This window comes from Chlamydotis macqueenii, chromosome 3 (assembly GCF_036417535.1).
Source record: "Chlamydotis macqueenii isolate bChlMac1 chromosome 3, bChlMac1.mat, whole genome shotgun sequence".
Classification (NCBI taxonomy): domain Eukaryota; kingdom Metazoa; phylum Chordata; class Aves; order Otidiformes; family Otididae; genus Chlamydotis; species Chlamydotis macqueenii.
In genome coordinates, this window is record NC_141558.1 from 39,824,870 (window position 1) to 39,843,439 (window position 18,570).

Here is an 18,570-nt window from a genome sequence, read left to right on the forward strand (position 1 = left end):
TGAAAACATCTCCACCTCCCCAATTTAATAAACTATTGCAAAAAAACTGAATTTGGCTGAACCAACAGAATTTGTCAACATTCTAATTATTATCAACATAAGACAGAAGAAATTTGGTCAAGAACGGACTGACAACCAGAAGCATTCTATAAGCAGCTGATAATTGAAAATGTGCAAGAAACAAACAAGATATGCAACCATTTCAAGGTTTTGGTGAAATTGAATTTATTAATTAATGAGGGGGTTTAGTTGGTTGGGGTTTTTTGTTTGTTTGCTTGTTTAGCTCAAAAAGTGTAAGTTCATGTGCTTAACATCAGGCTTTAAGCTCTCTCCAGCTGACACTTCAAGCTTTCTTGGAGAAATCTTGTAGACTGCTGATCCGTACATTTCTGAATAGTATTTGGATGTGCCCTGACTGGTCATATTTTAAGAAGTTAATTAAGGTATTAGCAGCGTAAACACTTCCACCAGAATTGAGAGCACGCCTCTGGGCAACACCACATAGGCAAAGAAAGAAGAATGATGATTCCTCAAATACATTTAATAGGGAATAAAACTGCAGATACGAGCTGAGCTGTCATGAATTGTATTGCATACTGTGAACACTACTTGCTACTGCAGCTGTACATTTATTACTAATTATCTCCATTGTGTGAGCAGCCAAAAGCTCCAATTAGTAACCAGGCCCCATTGTATCAGATTCTGTGAAAGTACACAAGATGACATGGTCCTGTATGAGATGGTTCAATCTGAATTTTAAACAAGACAAGTGAATAAAAGAGCAAGACTGGAGCAATAACAACAGGACTGCTCATTCACCTTTGATATCTACACATGAAAGTGGAGAATCGTGTTTGAGTGACAAACATCATCTCTCCAAACTGCCAATCCAACCACTACAAACCAGCCAGCTTCCATTGCAACAAAAGTTCTGACAAGGGAGTTAAAGAAAAAAAGGGTCATGGCGTCCACACAGATTAATCTCACAAGTAGATAAAATATCTAGCCATAGAAATGTTAAAATCTAAAGTTTCATTCAAAGTTACTTTTCATTCACCTCTGGTCTCCAGGCAAGGTCTGCTATTAATTCTAATTGGATATTAGTGTTAACACAATAATTCAGGAAATAGGATAAACATTTCATTAGCAAAGAGTTACAGCTTTTAGCACTAGACAAGCAGATCTCCACATCACCGACCAGATTATTAATAACTTTAATGCTTAAACTTTAAAAAATGTCAACCACCATATACCATCTTGAAAAGTTTTCTCCTCAGAAATCAATTATTTTTAGCATACCCAAATAAAGGCAACTGCTTCAAAGGCTCATTTGCCTCCACACATATCCTGTTCGTGCAGTCCACATCAGTTGGGCCCAAAACACATACTAGAAGAATTATTTTATTAAACTTCCATTTTTAGTTTAGTTGGGTTTGTTGGTGATGGTGGGGTTTTGCTATTTGTTTTTTTGGGGGTCCAGGTGGGTGTTTATTTGGAGTTTGGTTTTTTTTTTTGGTTGGTTTGTTTTGGGGTGGTTTTTTTTGGGTTTTTTTGGTTGTTTTTTTTTTTTTAACACAATTCTGAAGTTGACTTGAGCTAAATTGAAAACGGTAAGTTAAAAACTGAGGTTTCTCCTTTATGTGGATGTTTGGTATTTTTCACCATTAAATTTGAAAGTACATTTCAGGAAAATATTATTTAAGGCAAAATAAGGAAAATTACTTGGTCTCATTCAATCTACAGTCATCCAGAGTAAAAATGAACAGAACTGCGTCTCCCAAGCTCCAAATCCAATACTGCACCCACTAGAGCATGAGGCCTCTATCCTCTTTCCCAGTTAATTAGGATTCACAAAACTAGCTTTGAAAATCCTTCCCAACACAGTACATCAGATTGAGCATAGTGCTTGCCAAGACACATTCATGGTGAAATTGATCTCCTGGAAGCTCAGAGTTTTGCCATTGACTTCCATTTTATGATGTGCCTTAACCATGTTTAACTTACTTCCCTCAGCCAAAATCCCAGCAATTATCCTAGCAATAAGGTTACATATGTTAATTTTGTACTTTATAGGAATTTTAAAATCTTAAGTATAATTTAAAAATATAGCACAGCTTCATCAAACTTTGAGATCTCATCTTCTGAGTTTGAGTTCAACACAAAATTAATTTCCTGAAAAAAATCCACGAGTAGTAAATGGATTACAAATATTTTTTTAAATTAAGCTTAAAAATTCAGCTCCTGCAGCAGCTTTCTTTGCTCCACAGTATTTCTTTAGATGGGCTACATCAAATAAGATTATTTATTTCAACACGGTATCATCGCAGCTGCGTTTTTTTTTTCCTTTGTAAATATGCCTGTGTCTGTATTATCACGTTAAAGAATTCAAAATGTAAAAAATTCCATTATCAGCTCTAAGCGCAAAATAGATGGCAGCTCTCCATTCCCAGCAGAGTTCATTACAGAGCCCAGAATTCAGTCTTGTGAAAGCGCTGCCCTCCCCCACAAATAAGCATTACCCAACTCAGAATAGCAATTAGGATCACTAATATCTTCGCTGACGCTGAGGCAACAACGAAATCCTGTTGCAGATAGCATTTTCAGTTTCTTAATTTCCTTTTATGATTGGCAACACTTCAAAACCATGAGTGCGTCACCACTCCGTAGATCGATCGCCCAGGATGAGACCAAGCCACTTCAGCACTTTACTTTGGACCCTGCCGCTCCCTCCTGGCAAGACAGCATCAACTGCTGCCCAGACGCATCCAGCGCTGTAGAAAGGGTCAGGAGAACGAAAACTAATGATTATCCTCTACCCACTGACGGTAGGAGATCATCTGTCTGTGTCACTAAGCCGCTGCAGTTCCACGTCCTGGCCTGAATCCAGACTGTGCTGGATCTAAAGTAACAGTTTAAATTAGATGGGTTTGGATTTGGCCTGTGGCAGATGGAGCAATACGCCCTAAAGTCCCGATAAATGGGGAAGGCTCAGCTTGCTTTCTTCTCTTATATTAATTGCTGCTGGCAATGGTCGCTGCTTCAAATTGTCATCCTGAAGGATGACAAAGCTTGGATACAGGGACACTAGCACAGGAAGTTAAGTGAAAACTCATAATATTATTTTCAGTGTGTGAACAAAAGGAAAACAGTCTTTTTAACCAGCACACGGACAGCTGTGACAAACACCATTTTCAAACTTATACACACATTTTCATTTGCACAAGTACAGAGCATATCAGCCAGCAAGAAATACTGCTACACATAAGCAGCTGTAGAACTATGTATTTGACTTGATAACTCAAATTCTAAATAAAATTTTTAAGAACCATACACAGAGGCCCCTGGAAGTTAGTCTGCTCCAAATATACCAATACTTTGTATTTCTCCAGCATACTTCAAGGTATAAATTCTACCATCAACCGTCTCCCCAGTATTTAAAACAAAAACAAAAAAAAAAAAAAAAACAAACCCTTAGATTCTGACTGACAGTCATTTCCAATTAACAGCCTTCAGCTCCTAATATTTCTTATTCATGACCTTGCATTTTCTACAAGTAAATATCCTTCCAGTTTTATTATTCTGCTCCTCAGTGAATCCAGTGGCTCGTCTCCCTCATGTGTTTGTCAGAACATGCTTGGTTTCTGTTTCAAAATTCTTAATGACAATATAAAATTAATATTCAGGATCTCCACTTGCAGCTTTCTATACATTTTCTTCCAAAACCATCCACTGCCATTTTCTTTCAATCCATTCTTTACCTATCGTACAATTCTAGCAATCTTTTTTAGCCTCAGCTTCTATAATAAATTAAAATTTTGGCAAACTCCAGAGGCATGATATCTGCCACTATCCCTGTGTCAAAAAAAAAAAAAATTCCCTTCACATGGTATACAAGCTCCTACCAAAATGGCTGAGCTCAGAGGAAACACCACTTCTCATCTACACTGGAGAGTGTGTTCCTCAGTCCTTCTGATTCCATTAACTTCTTCCCTTAATTTATCCAAATCTGTCATTTTAGAAAGAGAGAACCCACACTATTAATCTATTTTTACCTCTCATTACAATCATAATGTTCTAAGTTTAAAGCAAAGCCTTTTCATCAATGACCCAAACTTACCTTCTACAATCAGAATTTTTTTTTCCTCAGTTTTAAAATACTGTGTTATTAGGCTGCTGTTTAGTAAGTAAATGTATCTCATGTATCTCTTATTACATTTATCTTTAGCTATTATGAAAATAAAATGTTATCCCTCAAACTTTATTTTGCATCTTTCCTAAAAAATGAATGCTTTCCGATACTCACATTACAATTGAAAAAAATCCTAGTTTGTCTGCCACATCAGTGTCTAATTAATAAGAAATCAGAAGGTTCCAAATACCCAGCTTCATGTTCCGAAACACCTGTTCAAGCTACTGCTGCCCTGACTTCATGCTAGTATGGAACAAAAGAAAATTCTTGTCTTATTGATCAACTTATATATCACAATGAAAGGGCTATGCTTGATTATTATTATTCACAGAATCATTTAGAGATTGGAAAAGACCTTTAAGACCATAGAGTCCAACTGTAAACCTAACACTGCGAAGCCCACCCCTAAAACATGTCATATCTACACGTGCCACATCTACACATCTTTTAAATACCTCCACGTATTGACGAATTAATGTTCATCAATTCATCCTGCTTATTTGAGACCACAGAACTCCATTTCCACAAAAATCACTAAGGTGGCATTCCCTGCACATACACACTGTGCAAGTTACCACTGCAGGGTAACAGATAACCCATAGTTTATACAGGTATCTGTCTCCATAATCTTTACTACTCATCAGTCTCCTCCACTCTTACCTCACTCAACATCAAATTCATTTTCTTATTCTTGTTAGCCACTACACTCCCTTGAATTCTGAATGCAAGTTTCCCTTTTCATTGGCTTGAGGAAACCCAAGGTCCACAGAAGATTTTTCTGTGACTCTTCTGACCCTGAAAATCTTCAAAAGTGAGGCAGTAAATCTGTAGATGACAACATTTACTACAGAGATCTTAAGAATGCCCCAAACTACAGTAATGAACAATGGAAGTTTCAATATCCAAAAGGTACCAAGACACAGGAAGGAAGAGAGAGATATGACCACACTTCCTCACCTTAGAAGGTTCTAGATTAACTATCAGCTGAGAAAGCTAATGTAGCAGCTACTTCTTAGAGGTCAGTGAGAGCACAGAAATGCAAAAAAAAAAAAAAAAACAGCAAACAAATTATTAGGTCACACAACTAACAGCATGGTGCATAATAGAGAAATAATGTTGCATCATTATACAGTTTATTGGTATCTCCTCAACTGGGATACATACTATGTGCACCAGCATTAATAGGGAAGTCAGTTTTGGAATAAAGGAGATAATGGTAATACTATGGAGCATAGAAAAATGCATAAGTAGTATGGAAACTGGTATCATTTCTCCTAATAAAGCATCACAGTTTAGACTGAGTTTAAACTTTAGTTCTTCCTGTTTTATAAATTAAGGCTAAAGATGTCTTTAATTAAATTAACAGATGGCAAATTCAAACCCAACGTAAAGCTATATTTTCTATCTAAAGTATTATTAGACTGTGAAACTCTGCAACAGAGCTGGTATTACCAAGGATTTAACAAGGTTAAAAAAGACTATCCAGTTACAGTGTTTTTCTTTACTGCCTTGCAGGGTTTTAATTAAGTTAAGAGTGCTGTGGGTGTTTTGTTTCTTTATTTCTAAAAGGATATTAAACCTGATGGCTAAAATTTGAAGTCGTCTTGTTATCATTATTTCAACTATAAAAAAGGTAAATTGATCTACAACTACTATATACTGAAGAGTTCGTATGCTGCTTTTGTTTTACACCAGAAACGACATAATGCAGAACTGTTAACTAGCTGGAAGAGATGTGACCCAGTAACAGAATCCGTATACTAATAAATTTACTTCAAATAGTAGACTCTTTGTCTCACTCGAATTTTAATAATGCTAAGCAGTCCAGTACATATTAAAGTACATTTCCACATTAGAAGGAGGAACACTATTGGAAAACAACTGTACAGTATAAAGTTCTGATTACTTTTTTAAAAAGCTATCAGATTAATGGAACAAATTATATCTCAAGCTTGACTGAACTATTGAATTCTCTTATAATTTTTTACTATTATTATTTATTGCAGATATTGAGTGCCAGGCTTGCTTTAACTTGCTTGACTCTATCCCTCTTCCACAAATTTTAGTCTGAAAATATTTTGGAGATTTAGAGGGAAATTCATGCCTGAAGCAATGGGCTGGAAAATAAATGCAAAGCAGCAGTTACACAACGGTCTAAGAAAGAAAAACAAATGAATTAGCATCAGATGACAAGTAGTTACATTCCTTCTTCCCCTAAGCAAGAGAACCATAACGTCTCTCGCGAAGGCCCATAATGTAGCAGTCAAGAAAAGAGTATCACAGCTTTGAAAAAGGAAGTTCCCTTAACTTCCAACTGATCTATGCCAGAACGTATGCTGGGTCAATTCTGCCTGCATCACAGGCACAAGCCACAGAAGAGCACAACTGCCATTTGTGCTCACAGATTACAAGATCAGCTCCAAGGGAAAGAACTGCCCTAGATATTTGTATAATTGATCTTTACAAACTGAATGTCATTCTTCCCTGAATAAGCTTAAGCCATTACACTTCATGGATGTGCCTGTAATCCCCTCGAGAGCACCAGCAGCACAGGACGTGCTGTGCCACTATAAAAAGTGCTCTGAGAAATGGGAAAATAAATAAATAAACCAGTCATCACCAATACTTGTCGCCTGAACATCAGGTACCCACGCCGGCACACCATTTATCTTGATCTAATTAGAACATTTTAGTACTATAGTTGAATGCTGTAAGATTAGTATTCACTGCACAAGCTACATAATAAGCATTTTAATGCATTAACTATTTATAAATAAACAAAAGAGCTTGCTTAGAACACAATCTGTCCAAATATTCAAATAGTTATATATGAATAATCAGTTAAGCAGTACTTTTCAAAGAGCTCAAAATTGTGACCATAAAACTTTGTGAGCTGTCAAAATCTTCAGAACTGTGAAGCATCAAGACTTCTACTTCACAAAATACATCTTCTGTACTGTATCACATCAGGAGCACTCCTTTATCACTTAAGAAAAGGACACAAAAACAATAGCTTCCTTCTACTGCTTCTTTTCAGAGTCTTGACACTGAAAAGGCACATATAAATGACAAACCAGAACCTAGGGTAAGAATGCCTTCTTTGGCCATTTGGCTCAATCTGGATCCAGACGGAGGATGACATGTTCTGTCACACCTGTCTATTCATTCATCTAAATAGATTAAATGATTTAAAAAATAGACTTCAGGAGATAGAGAAGCAGCAAAGTGCTATGGATGTGCCTTAGTAATACATACATACATACACACACCATCACCACCATCTCCCAGAAGAACCCCACCCCAAACCACCCACTCCAAATGCAGCACTAAGATAAAAAACAATTTCAGCCTGGCCCAACAGCTGTGAAACTAACAGACTTGGTCAATAATATACATCTCTACTTTAAATAACATTGCCTTGTGGGAACTTCTCAGGAGTAACAATATTTATACCCAATAGCTCCAGGTATTAGTCTAACATCTTATGACACACACTGCTGCCTCATTTGACCTACAGGCTCTCAATCAAGAGAGACTTCTCCTGGTTCATAACTGATACAGTTAAACAGAAGTGAGTGACATCCATGAGTCCGGCTACCAAAATCTGGCAACTCCTTTTGTTGTTGTCTTGTAATCCTAAACTTACTGCCCAACACCACTATAAGGGATAGTTATTAAGATACAGAGTGAGCAGACTCACTTTTCAGCTACTAAAACCCCAACTTTCTCGTCTCAAAATACATTGTTTCTGCCTCCACATCTCATCTTCCCTCCTACCTAAACACACACAATCATTAATTAGGTATCACCTTTTTCAGAAGACTAAGAGGAATGCTGTTTAGAGTGCTTAACACCTATAAATTGCTCTTTTCTGCAACTGTTCGAAAAGCAGTTTATACGTTATAATCCAGAATTATGTATTTGACCTTTATATACTTTTACAGAACCTTGACATTATGTTATCATTACACACTTAGAAGCTAAACTGCAGGTTCTTAACAACTGATTAGTTCTGCAGTCTATAAAAGCTATTTATTGCTTTTAACTTTGACTGGAGGGGGGGGGAAAAAAAAAGCTTAATTACAACCATTTCAATAACTTTCACAGCTTCAATTTCCAGCCAAAATATATGCTATCTCCAACTAAATACATTATTCAAAATAAAGTCAGTGAAGTAAATCCCACATGGAATCCAGACTCATCCTAAACCAAGGTTCTTCCAGCTGTGGTAGCAGAACTACAGAACTAGTTTAAAAGTGGGCGAGCTTATTTTCTCTTAAAGAACTAGTTGAAATAATTATAAAGAAGGACCACAAAGGACTATGCCATGTAAACAAAAACTGCATTTCCCTTCTAAAGACCTTAAAAATGCAGCATTCAACAAAACAGTGTAGAGGTAGCAACAGGGGAACAGCAGCAGTTACTTTACCCTTTTAACTAAGGTTTTTGTTCCAAGCCTTCTCTTTTAAATACCATCCCACTTTGACAGTTTCATGGGAATAATAGAAAAACCCTTACAGCTACTACTTTGAGATATTCACTGAAAATAATAACAAAGATCTGAAGAGTAGCTGTCCTACACACACTGATGATGTGTAATTAGCACTCAACAGTTGGGGCTTTGCCATTGCTGATAGTTACATAAGCACATGCTTTGAATAAAGCTCATTCAACTTGGAATCAAACCACTTGAGTGAAGCCCAATTGTTCACAAAACCTGTCACTCCTATTAAAAAATCCATTTGGTCCTGAAAAGTCTGTTCAATACATGTCCAAACCCCTGAATATTTCTGCCCTTTAAAATTTCAGACCACAGAAATGTGCCCCAACCACAGAGGAAGGGATACGTAGCATTACCAACCAATGGTGCAAAACTGATAAATATTTAAGTCTATTTCTTAAAATAAGTGGAGAGAGGAGGAAGGGAAAGGAAAAGGTGGTGTGCTTTAAAAGCACCCAGATTATTCTCATGGGGGTTCTTCGCCCCATCCTGTCATTAGAAGGCAAATGCTCTTTCCTGATCTCAATCCCATGAACATGTATAAGCCTAAACATGACTACATGACATAATTCAAAACATAGTCTATAAGAATTCACTTACTCACTAGCCATCTAGGATCAGAAAGTAAGGCGCCCAGAAAGGAGGTATTCATACCTTGAGAAAAGCTCTTTACTCACAAATGCTTTCAAGTGAGTAATGGCCCAAAACTTTCCTGTTAGCACCATTTCCAAAGCCATCTGTCAAATTTCAACATCACACATTTTTGTCCCTCTCCTCTAAGTTAGGAATCCACTAATAATTGTGTAAGTCTCCACTTCAGGCATTTTCCACTACTGGGCATAAAATTCCCAATCTATGGGAATCTTGTCCTGTTATTTGTACCAATGTGAAAATTAATCTATGGCTTCTTTCTCACTCCCAACAGTCTTCTTCAAGTTCAACTCCATGTTAACATCTTTGCTCCCAGGAGCCAATCTTTCTGTTCTTTAAATCTGCTTTCATGACAAGATGGTCTTTTATTTTTAATAATGAGTTCTCAAGTGCATAGATTTCTCTTTCAATCAGATTAGTACTACTCTCCAATCTTCTCTGTTCTCCATCCTTCTCATTATCATCCTAACTTTCTCTCTAACCTCTTCCTGTCTCTCAGAGGTGGTAGTTCTTCCATGAACCCACTCAACTATCTCTTCTTTAATCCTTTGCAGACAAGCTACCTTTTCTCTTTCTTGCCGCCTAATTATGGGCTAGTCTCTTTTACCTTTTGATTTCTAAAACAAACAAAAAAAATCCATTTCTCAGTTTTCACCATTGTTTTAGAGCTGTTCTTCAGCAATGATCACCTTTTCATATGTTCCTCTTATCACAGGTTACTTTTGGGTAACCTTTTATACTAGGAATTTGCACTCAGTTATGCATGTAAGCATCACTTCATCATGTAAAGGGAAAGAAAAAAAAAGGACTTAACCGTGCAAATTCAGGGAGAAACTTCTACCTCATCATCATTATATTTTAACAACATGCATGAAAAGTTATCATAAAACACAGTCAGTAGATTTCCTTCAAGTAATAGTCACAAGTATGTTTCTGAAGAGGCTGCAACTGCCAAAGTTCTTAACAAAACCAGAAATTTTCTTCAATTCATACAAAAAGCTAAACTAAAGAAATTAGGGAAGCTATCACAAGTTTGATAATATAGTAACTCATATGCTTCAGATAAATCGAAAATACTGGATTAATAAACACAATTAAAACATTTGGCCACCAGTTTTATCATACAGTAAATTGTAGTTTTACTATTTTTATTTTGTATTATGATACCAACAAAATAAGAATTACTTAGGCAACAGGCCTTTTTTCCAAAATGTAATTTGCTAATCATGAAAAAAATAACTAACTTCAGAGATGTTCCTAACTATTTTGTTACAAACACCTTTTAGACAATTAGCAGTAATTCTCAAAGAGCTGCTTTACCTTCTGTACCTACTTGTTCACATTTAGATATCTGCAAGCAATCAAATTTGCATTAATATTTTTCAAACATAATGGCCGTTGGCAAGAACTACCTGTTCTGCATTTTTTTAAAATAGCTGCCTTACCATAATTGAACAGCCATAGTATTGTGACTGTATTTATTATTTTTTACTAAACTTGCATATGTGCAGATGTGAAAAATAAAAAGGTAGGAAAATAACTTGCCCCCCTTAATAGCTTGCATTTAGTTCAGGTCACATTTTATCATTATAAAACCTAGTCCTGTCTGATTGTATTAATTTGAATTATTCCACAGACATTTTAAAGCTTTTTATTATTCTTAGTGGTAACAGTCTTTTTTTCAAAACTGGTATCTCATTACTTTACCAACCCTACTCCTGTCTGAACATGCAGCTCCACTCATTAGAACAAACATCTGCTACAAACAGTATTAATGAGATACATACAGAGGATAGAGCAAGCCGCTAACCACCTGGGTTAATCACTTTACAGTACAAAGTTGATAACACAAAGTCATACAGTATGCCTTGAACACACTGTTACAATTATCTTCTTCAGATAGCAAGTATATTTTGGAAACACAGCACTACAGAATTGGGTATGTTTGTAAAGCCATCCATACCTTGCAGTTACTGTTAACATACAACATGTATTTCATCTCAACAAAGCCAAAAGGCATGATTTTATTGGTTGGAAATTTGCCCTTTGGATTTCTGTGCCTTATGAATAGATTAGCATTAAAATTATTTTTCAGACACCAGAGGTTTGACAACTGTTCCAATAAATACACAGGACAGAATCCACACCAAATCAAGCAGAATACCTGCAGATTTAAGCGATTTTTTAAAATAATAATAATTTAAAGAAGTATTTTTCCAAAGAGAGTCAATGCTAAGCGAGCTTCAAAGCTCTTTTAATTTAAAGGTCACCTGTCTAAACCTGAGATGCAAATGTACACATCTGTACATACAGGCACTTATAAACACTGCGTTTCTCTTTGGAGCAAACATGCTCCAGAAGGCAACCCAGAGCGAGAACAAGGAGGTGCGTCTTGCTGATGCTCGTGGAACAAGGGCTGTGGAAACAAGGCACAGAACAAGCAAGACCACAGTGTAGACACCAACTCTGCAAATCAGGACAGGCTAAGCAAGGGTAAGTCAAAAGATTCGGAACTCAGGGCTCCAGAAGAATGGAGGACGATGAGTTTTGACCCAGATCAGACTCTGAACCCATACACTTACAAAAGTGTGCAATATATTACTCCAGTAGATTTCCCAAAAATATTTTAAAGAATCACTGTTAAGTAATTTAACTAACCAATTTAATATTATTTAGCCAATGTAAGATGATAAATAATGCTCTTCCATTTAGGAGAATACTTTATTTTTTAAAAAATTAGTTGTTTTTTTTTTTAAATTATGAGTAGAAAAATACAACAATACTAAGAAAGTATGAAAAGACGCACTGAAAAACAAACAAACAAACAAAACCCACCAACAACTCAGCTCTTAAACCAGAAGGGTGAAAGTTCAGCTTCAGTTGAAACTTATGAATAGTAAATGCCTTTGGAGAAAAGTAAAAGTCCTCAATGAAACTACTGACACTACACGTCAGTTAAGACAATCTACAAATAAAGGCTTCAGCCATGAAACCTCTAGAGAAAACTACTGCTGCAGGAATGAAATGCAGATATTTAACAATGGTGAAATTTAAGAAGTTTGGCTAAGTTAAGCAAATATTGCTATTAACTGAGATCAGAGTGTTTTATTGAAGTGAGAAAGTATAATATAAAATTATTAGTTAGGCATCTGCTTTTCTGTGAGTCCAATCAGGTCGATGAAACAGCAGTGCTCTTTTTAAGCAAAAAGAGAGAATAAAACAAACCAAAAGAAGTATGCAAGCCAAGTAACACTGGTAATAGGCAAACCCTAGACTGCTGCATCTAAACCACACTTCACAGAATATTGGAGATACTTGATGGCAGCGGTTTCATCTTCAGATAAAGTAAGCAGGGAATCCATAAATGGATCTCCACTAACTGATGTCTTAATATTAAATTCAGGAAGGTCATGCCTGTCAACACAAGCATTCGGAATAATTAATGAAAATCTGTTTAATTGCATATGGAGTCTGGATTGTTGGAAAACAACAAAATAATTAGAAGCATGTCCAATGTAAAAACTGCCATAGTCATTTTTCATTGTTGATTAGGGTAACTATCATGCACAGTGTCTAAATGTCCAAATAATAGCTTAAGTTTTCATCTTTAATCTCTCTTTCACAACATTCCTTCAGCTGAATTTCATTAACATTGGATCTTTGTAGAACCAATTTCTCTCTGAATATACCTATCAGTCCGTGTATCTCCATAATCAACTGCAAGTTACTATGTTTTGAGAAAATTCAAAAGAACGATTTAATTCCCTCAGTTTTTTCCTTCATCTGTTCTGTTTTCTCACCATTCTATAACTGTAAAAACACAAGACAGAATGTCAAAAAATACTGAAAATTCCTACAAGAAATTACATTTGCACTTTTATTTCTTTCACAAAAGGTAGTCTTCCAGGTGCACTACTATTTTCTATATAATTCTAGTATTCAGAATGTATGCATCTTGTACATTCGACTAAGAAAATAAGAATATTCCATAAGACTTAAATTTTCCAAATGAATAACATGAATATGACAAAAAAGACTCTTCATATTGAAAATACAAACAGAACAAGAAATGTGGAAAAATAGCTTACAACCCTATAGAATAGCACTCATTGTAATTTTACAGCATCTTAGTATTTGTTCTAAAACATGCCCAATCTGTATTAGCCCACAGTTTAGAACAGATTATTCTTCAGTGGCAATGCATACTAGAGACATTGCAGATGAAATATTTTTTCCTTTAACATCAAATGGCCCTCTGTAAAAAAAAAAAAAAAAAAATTAAAAACAGATTTATTTTCTGCTATTTCTTGAAGCAATAGGCTTAAGTTACACAAAAACATTTCCATAAAGTGTCTTTAATACACAATAAAATATTAGTGTAAACCAATCCCTAAAACAAAGGCTTCCTGAAGGACTAAGCTGTGAAAAAAGGCAAGGATTAGCAATATCTGAGCCGCACAGGACATTAATACTTTGTAAACATATTTTCATAGTTTTACAAGTCAAGTCCACGGCCAGTATATCTGGAATGTGGATTAAAAGCGTAATAAATGCAAAGACTCCCATCTGGCTCTTTGCATGGTCAGTTTAAGTTGGCTGAGCTCACTTGTTTAGGCTCAGCAGCTTTTGAATGCACTGTACTGCTCTGAGAACAAGCCTAGATCTCCCAATACCGTGGTTCTGTAACCCTGGACCCTGAGAACGCCTGCATCGCATTACCTAAGCACTTGTGCGCGCAGCCAGTCCATGTTAATAAGCCAAATATTCCCATCCATTTCTTAATGCTCGGATGCCATACTGAGTGCAAGCTTACTCTGTATTTTCACACCGTGCTCTGCCCAAGCTAATAAACCCTTGAAGAACAAACTCCACAGATGAGAGACACCTGAAAGGTCTTGTTTATAGGACACAGCTTAGTCAGACTGAATTGCACTGAATCCTGACTGACTCCATGGGGAGCTACCTGCCAGTTCTCATAAGACATCTAATTCCCCGTATTTTCCAGGCTTTTCCTTACCTAGGATATTCCATTCTATTACTAAAGACAGAAAGTCCAACAAAACAAAGAATGCAGGGAAAACTTTAGAAGGCAGTTTGTTTGTTGAAGACACTGTTGATTTAGTATCAAAACTTTCCTTTACCTCAGAATACTGAAGGCAGAATGCTTTCCAATGCACTGCTAAAAACAAAACTTCTTTTGGCCATATCTATACACAAAACTAGTATTTTAACTCCATCACTCTGAAAACAAAAATTCTTACCTCCTCTTTTTGAAAGCATACATCTCATCCACACAGCTGATGCCTTCTAACTTGTACACATGTAGAACACTGAACTCTCTTGTTAGTCTAAAGCACCATGTACAAATGAGCGTAACAGCCCTCCTCTTACTGCCTGTACATTCATTGTAATTGCGTTTTTTCTTATCAAGTCAAAGCAGTGCAAAAATCTACTAATGTGCTTCAAGTGAATAAAAACTAAAGTCATTGCACTCAGTGCAGATTACAATTGCTTAAATACTACTGTATGTAAAAAAATCTTTTAAAAATAAAAATCAAGCTATTGAAATGAATGAGATGTATCACACAATTTAAATTATTCCTGTCACTGAGACGCTATTGACGATGATGTAAGAAATTACATTATTAATTGCCTCAAGATAGTGCCCACAATAAAAAGGAAAGTTGTGATCTGAATTTTGTGAGTAGCACAAATTAAACCCATTTCCATTAATACCTGGGATTCTTGATTTAAGTTTTGAAACCAGAAATACTAAAGAAAAACAGAATGTTAGAATATCAGTTGCCATTGATGATGATTTCAAAACCTCAAGGAAATGGTTGTAATTTCACAAATGTAACAACCTATTAAAATATTAAGTTCTATGAAAATAAATATGATTTGGGAGGTTTGGAATTTTACTCAAGAAGATTTATTTGTATCAAGAGCCACAGTACCTCTTTGCAAGAGTACAAGGGGGTTTATTTCAATGTGAATAGGAAATACTTTTTATGCCTCATCCAAGCTGCTGCGTGTAGAGCAAGAGACACTGTATGACATGGCTTTTTCATATAAGGCAAAGCAACAAAAGATAACCGATGATAACAGATGCATGTGGTTAGACAACTGAGTTTCATGCAGTTGACACTGATCTATAACTGCTTACAATCAGAGAAAAGACTATTTTGCTATTCTGTATTTGAAGGTGTAGGTGTTTCTCCTACTTTGAAATGCTAACATGAGAACATTGGAGAAGTTAAATACAAGGATGCATTTCAAATGAGAAATAGCAGTGCTAAAGAGGTTCAACAGACCAATCCAATCAGATTGTAGTCTATTATTTACCAAAAAAAAAAAAAAAAGTCACCCCTACAATAAATATAAGAGAACTGGCAAGGGAAGATGAAATTATTGACTCTTTGGCTGACCAGAAGTACAACTTTGAACAAAGGATCACAGTATGAATGAAAAAAAAAAAAAAAAAAAAACCACTATGAAATTTCTAATACTAGCCAGCTTCTGAAGGATCACTAGAAGTTTTAATTTAGCTTTTATAAACAAATTACTTAGCTCAAAAAAAACTCTTACTGTTATCTAAGATTATTCTAAGACCTTGGTGGCAAATCTTGGCTGACAGACAAGCAAGAGTCATGGAGAAGAATAAAATTACATACAATTAACAGAACAGCTACTAAAAAGAAACTTGGCCACAAACTTCAGCAAATGTTGGGTACCAAGAGAGAGAAAAAAAAAAAAAAAAAAAAAAATTACTCTTTGGAGTCAGTTTTGTTGTTAGAATAGGCTTTGTCCTTTATACAAGCAAACTCCCTGAGAAAATACAAACCATCTACCCAATTTACTGGGTGTTTCTTTTTCATTTAAAATGAACTTACCGAGTGCCGTCTGCTTTCCAGCTAACCTTGTATGGCTTCTGCTCCAAAAATTTAATGTTTTGCTTGTCCATGGAAACAGGCTGTGCTCCAGGGAATCCAGACCTGAAAAAAAAAATAAATAAATAAATAAAACCCAAACCACACCCATGTTTATTAATGTTCTGCAATAAATAGTCACATAAGGCAATATATTTTTTACTTTAAATTAGAGTCACACCTTGGACCAGACTTGCTGCAAGGTGAACTGAGTTAGAACATCTTCTCCAATAAGGTATTTTGCAAGAGGAACTAAATGTCTGTCTGATAAGAACAAGGATATTTGTTTATGACAAAACACTAAATTATGTAGAACTTCAAAGTTTTAACTTTGGAGGAAGAGATATCTGAATTCTAAAATTGCAAGCACGAGAAGAATTGTAAGCATTATCAAGTTAGGAAGAACTGTGAGCAACTCCCTGGATCATTTGGAAAGGAAGAGTTCAGAATCTGATACATTAAAACCAATGTTTTCATTAACATTGGACACAAATCCAAGTTGGCTATAAAAATGAGTATTATATCTCAAGACTGAAGTGTAAAAGCAGTTGTATAAATAAGTCTCCAACTTGAGCAAGCATTAAATTTTACACAAACACATGGACTAGACTACCTCTGGAATTTGCAAAGCAACAATTCATCTGAAAACATTTCATTATCTCAATGGAAAAGCAGTTCTATAATCTTGTTTCTTAATATCAACAGCTGATCATTCCATTTCATAGTACAATGCAAGACCCTCATGTTTCCCTGTTGAGTGTTTTCGAGGCTTGCTTTTTGTTTTAAGCAATCCATCCAAAAATAGTCACCTTCTTCCATTTTTACAATGAGCCGTTTCCTTCTGCAAAACTAGAAATGTAACACTTATTTCCAGACAGTATAAATAAACAAGTGCTAAATGTTCTCATACCCTTCCCATCCACAGAACTGCTGACATTTTTGCTGTATTCCTCCTAACTTTGGTTGTGTTGTCACCTGGGTTACGTATTTAACTGTTACTCCTTCCAAGAAAATTGCACCCTAAATAAATAAATAAAAAATAAAAATTAGTATTTAAGTCTTCATAGAAGCTGATGAGAACATGTCAAATACAAGATTAAGGCTGGTTTTATGACACTTGACTTTCACAAGCAATACTAGCGTAAATATTCCTTAAAGATTTTCCCCCAAATACCAAGATACATCAGCTGAGCTTGGCCAGTAAACACAGTGGGGAGCCATATTATGAACCCAGGAACTGAAATGAGTTATTTTTTGGGGAAAAAAATAAAATAACTAAAAACAAATTAAAGGAGGTAAACGGCAAGGAACAGGCATTGTTTAGCTAGTACTCTCAAGAAAGTTCCCACATCAAGCTACAGTATCAATCTGACTCATTATTTTTCATTTGTTACTAAAATGTTTTTATTAAAAAGAAAGTACACTAGTATCAAGTATTTAATAGTAAATTAGTCAGATACAGAATTTGCAGGGATCAAATTAATCATCCTTAGTACACAAAATACTATATAATCACAAAGTACTCTAAGACATCTATTTCTGGATGAGAATCTGAACCCAAACAGTATTGTAAGCCTGGAGCAAACCACTGTACATTAGAAGTCACAAAACTCTTTCTGGCAGAAGTCTTTGTGACACTGCTTTTAAGTGTGTCAAAAAGTATGGCCTCAATTAAGTAAACTGGAAACTAAGGACAAAATTGACCTATGACATGTTAAATAAAAAAATGTAATACATAAATAGTATTTGTAGACCAACAATTCTGTGCTTTCCTGGATTCATGGAAATGAAGAGCTGCTCACTAACAGTAGAGATCTAACATCTGAAATAAACACAAGTAGTTTGGTAATTAGTGAACTAACGTCACTGGGAAACATCTTTAGTCACGAGATTTTTCATGGGGTTTTTTTTTTTTTTTAAAAACAAAAATCTCAGCAGATGAAGACATTAAGTCCTACTTTTCTCCCTCCAAATCTTTGAGATGTATGTTTTCAATTAAACACTAATTTTATCAGACCTAGACGGTAATTCCAGTTAAAGACCTTCAGTTACATAGATTTTACCTCTGCCTGGGTCATCTAGCACATTATATGTCTCAAAACTTAAACTTGCACCGTAGGAAAAACAATTGAAAAAATTAATCTACTTATGCAGCAGCAAACTTAAAGGGTTCTCAGATGACCTAGGACAAACTTCTTAACAAAAGAGGAAACATAAACAGTTGGTTTGTAACAAAGTATTTGTGTAAAAATATACTTGCATAATTTTATTCCCAATCTAAACCACGTTACTAAAGTGGA

The 18,570-nt window shown here is 35.5% G+C and overlaps 1 protein-coding gene across 2 annotated transcripts in view; it reads right to left on the bottom strand.

Annotated features, from left to right (window-relative positions):
- Positions 1-18,570, bottom strand: part of RNGTT (RNA guanylyltransferase and 5'-phosphatase) — a 187,011-nt gene that overhangs the window by 141,541 nt on the left and 26,900 nt on the right. For both annotated transcript variants that reach the window (XM_086745338.1, XM_086745339.1), the window contains 2 exons: positions 17,181-17,290; positions 16,235-16,336 (listed from right to left, as the gene is read on the bottom strand). In XM_086745338.1, the coding sequence (XP_086601464.1) occupies positions 16,235-16,336; positions 17,181-17,290 (212 nt within the window). The remainder of the gene's footprint in view (positions 1-16,234; positions 16,337-17,180; positions 17,291-18,570) is intronic.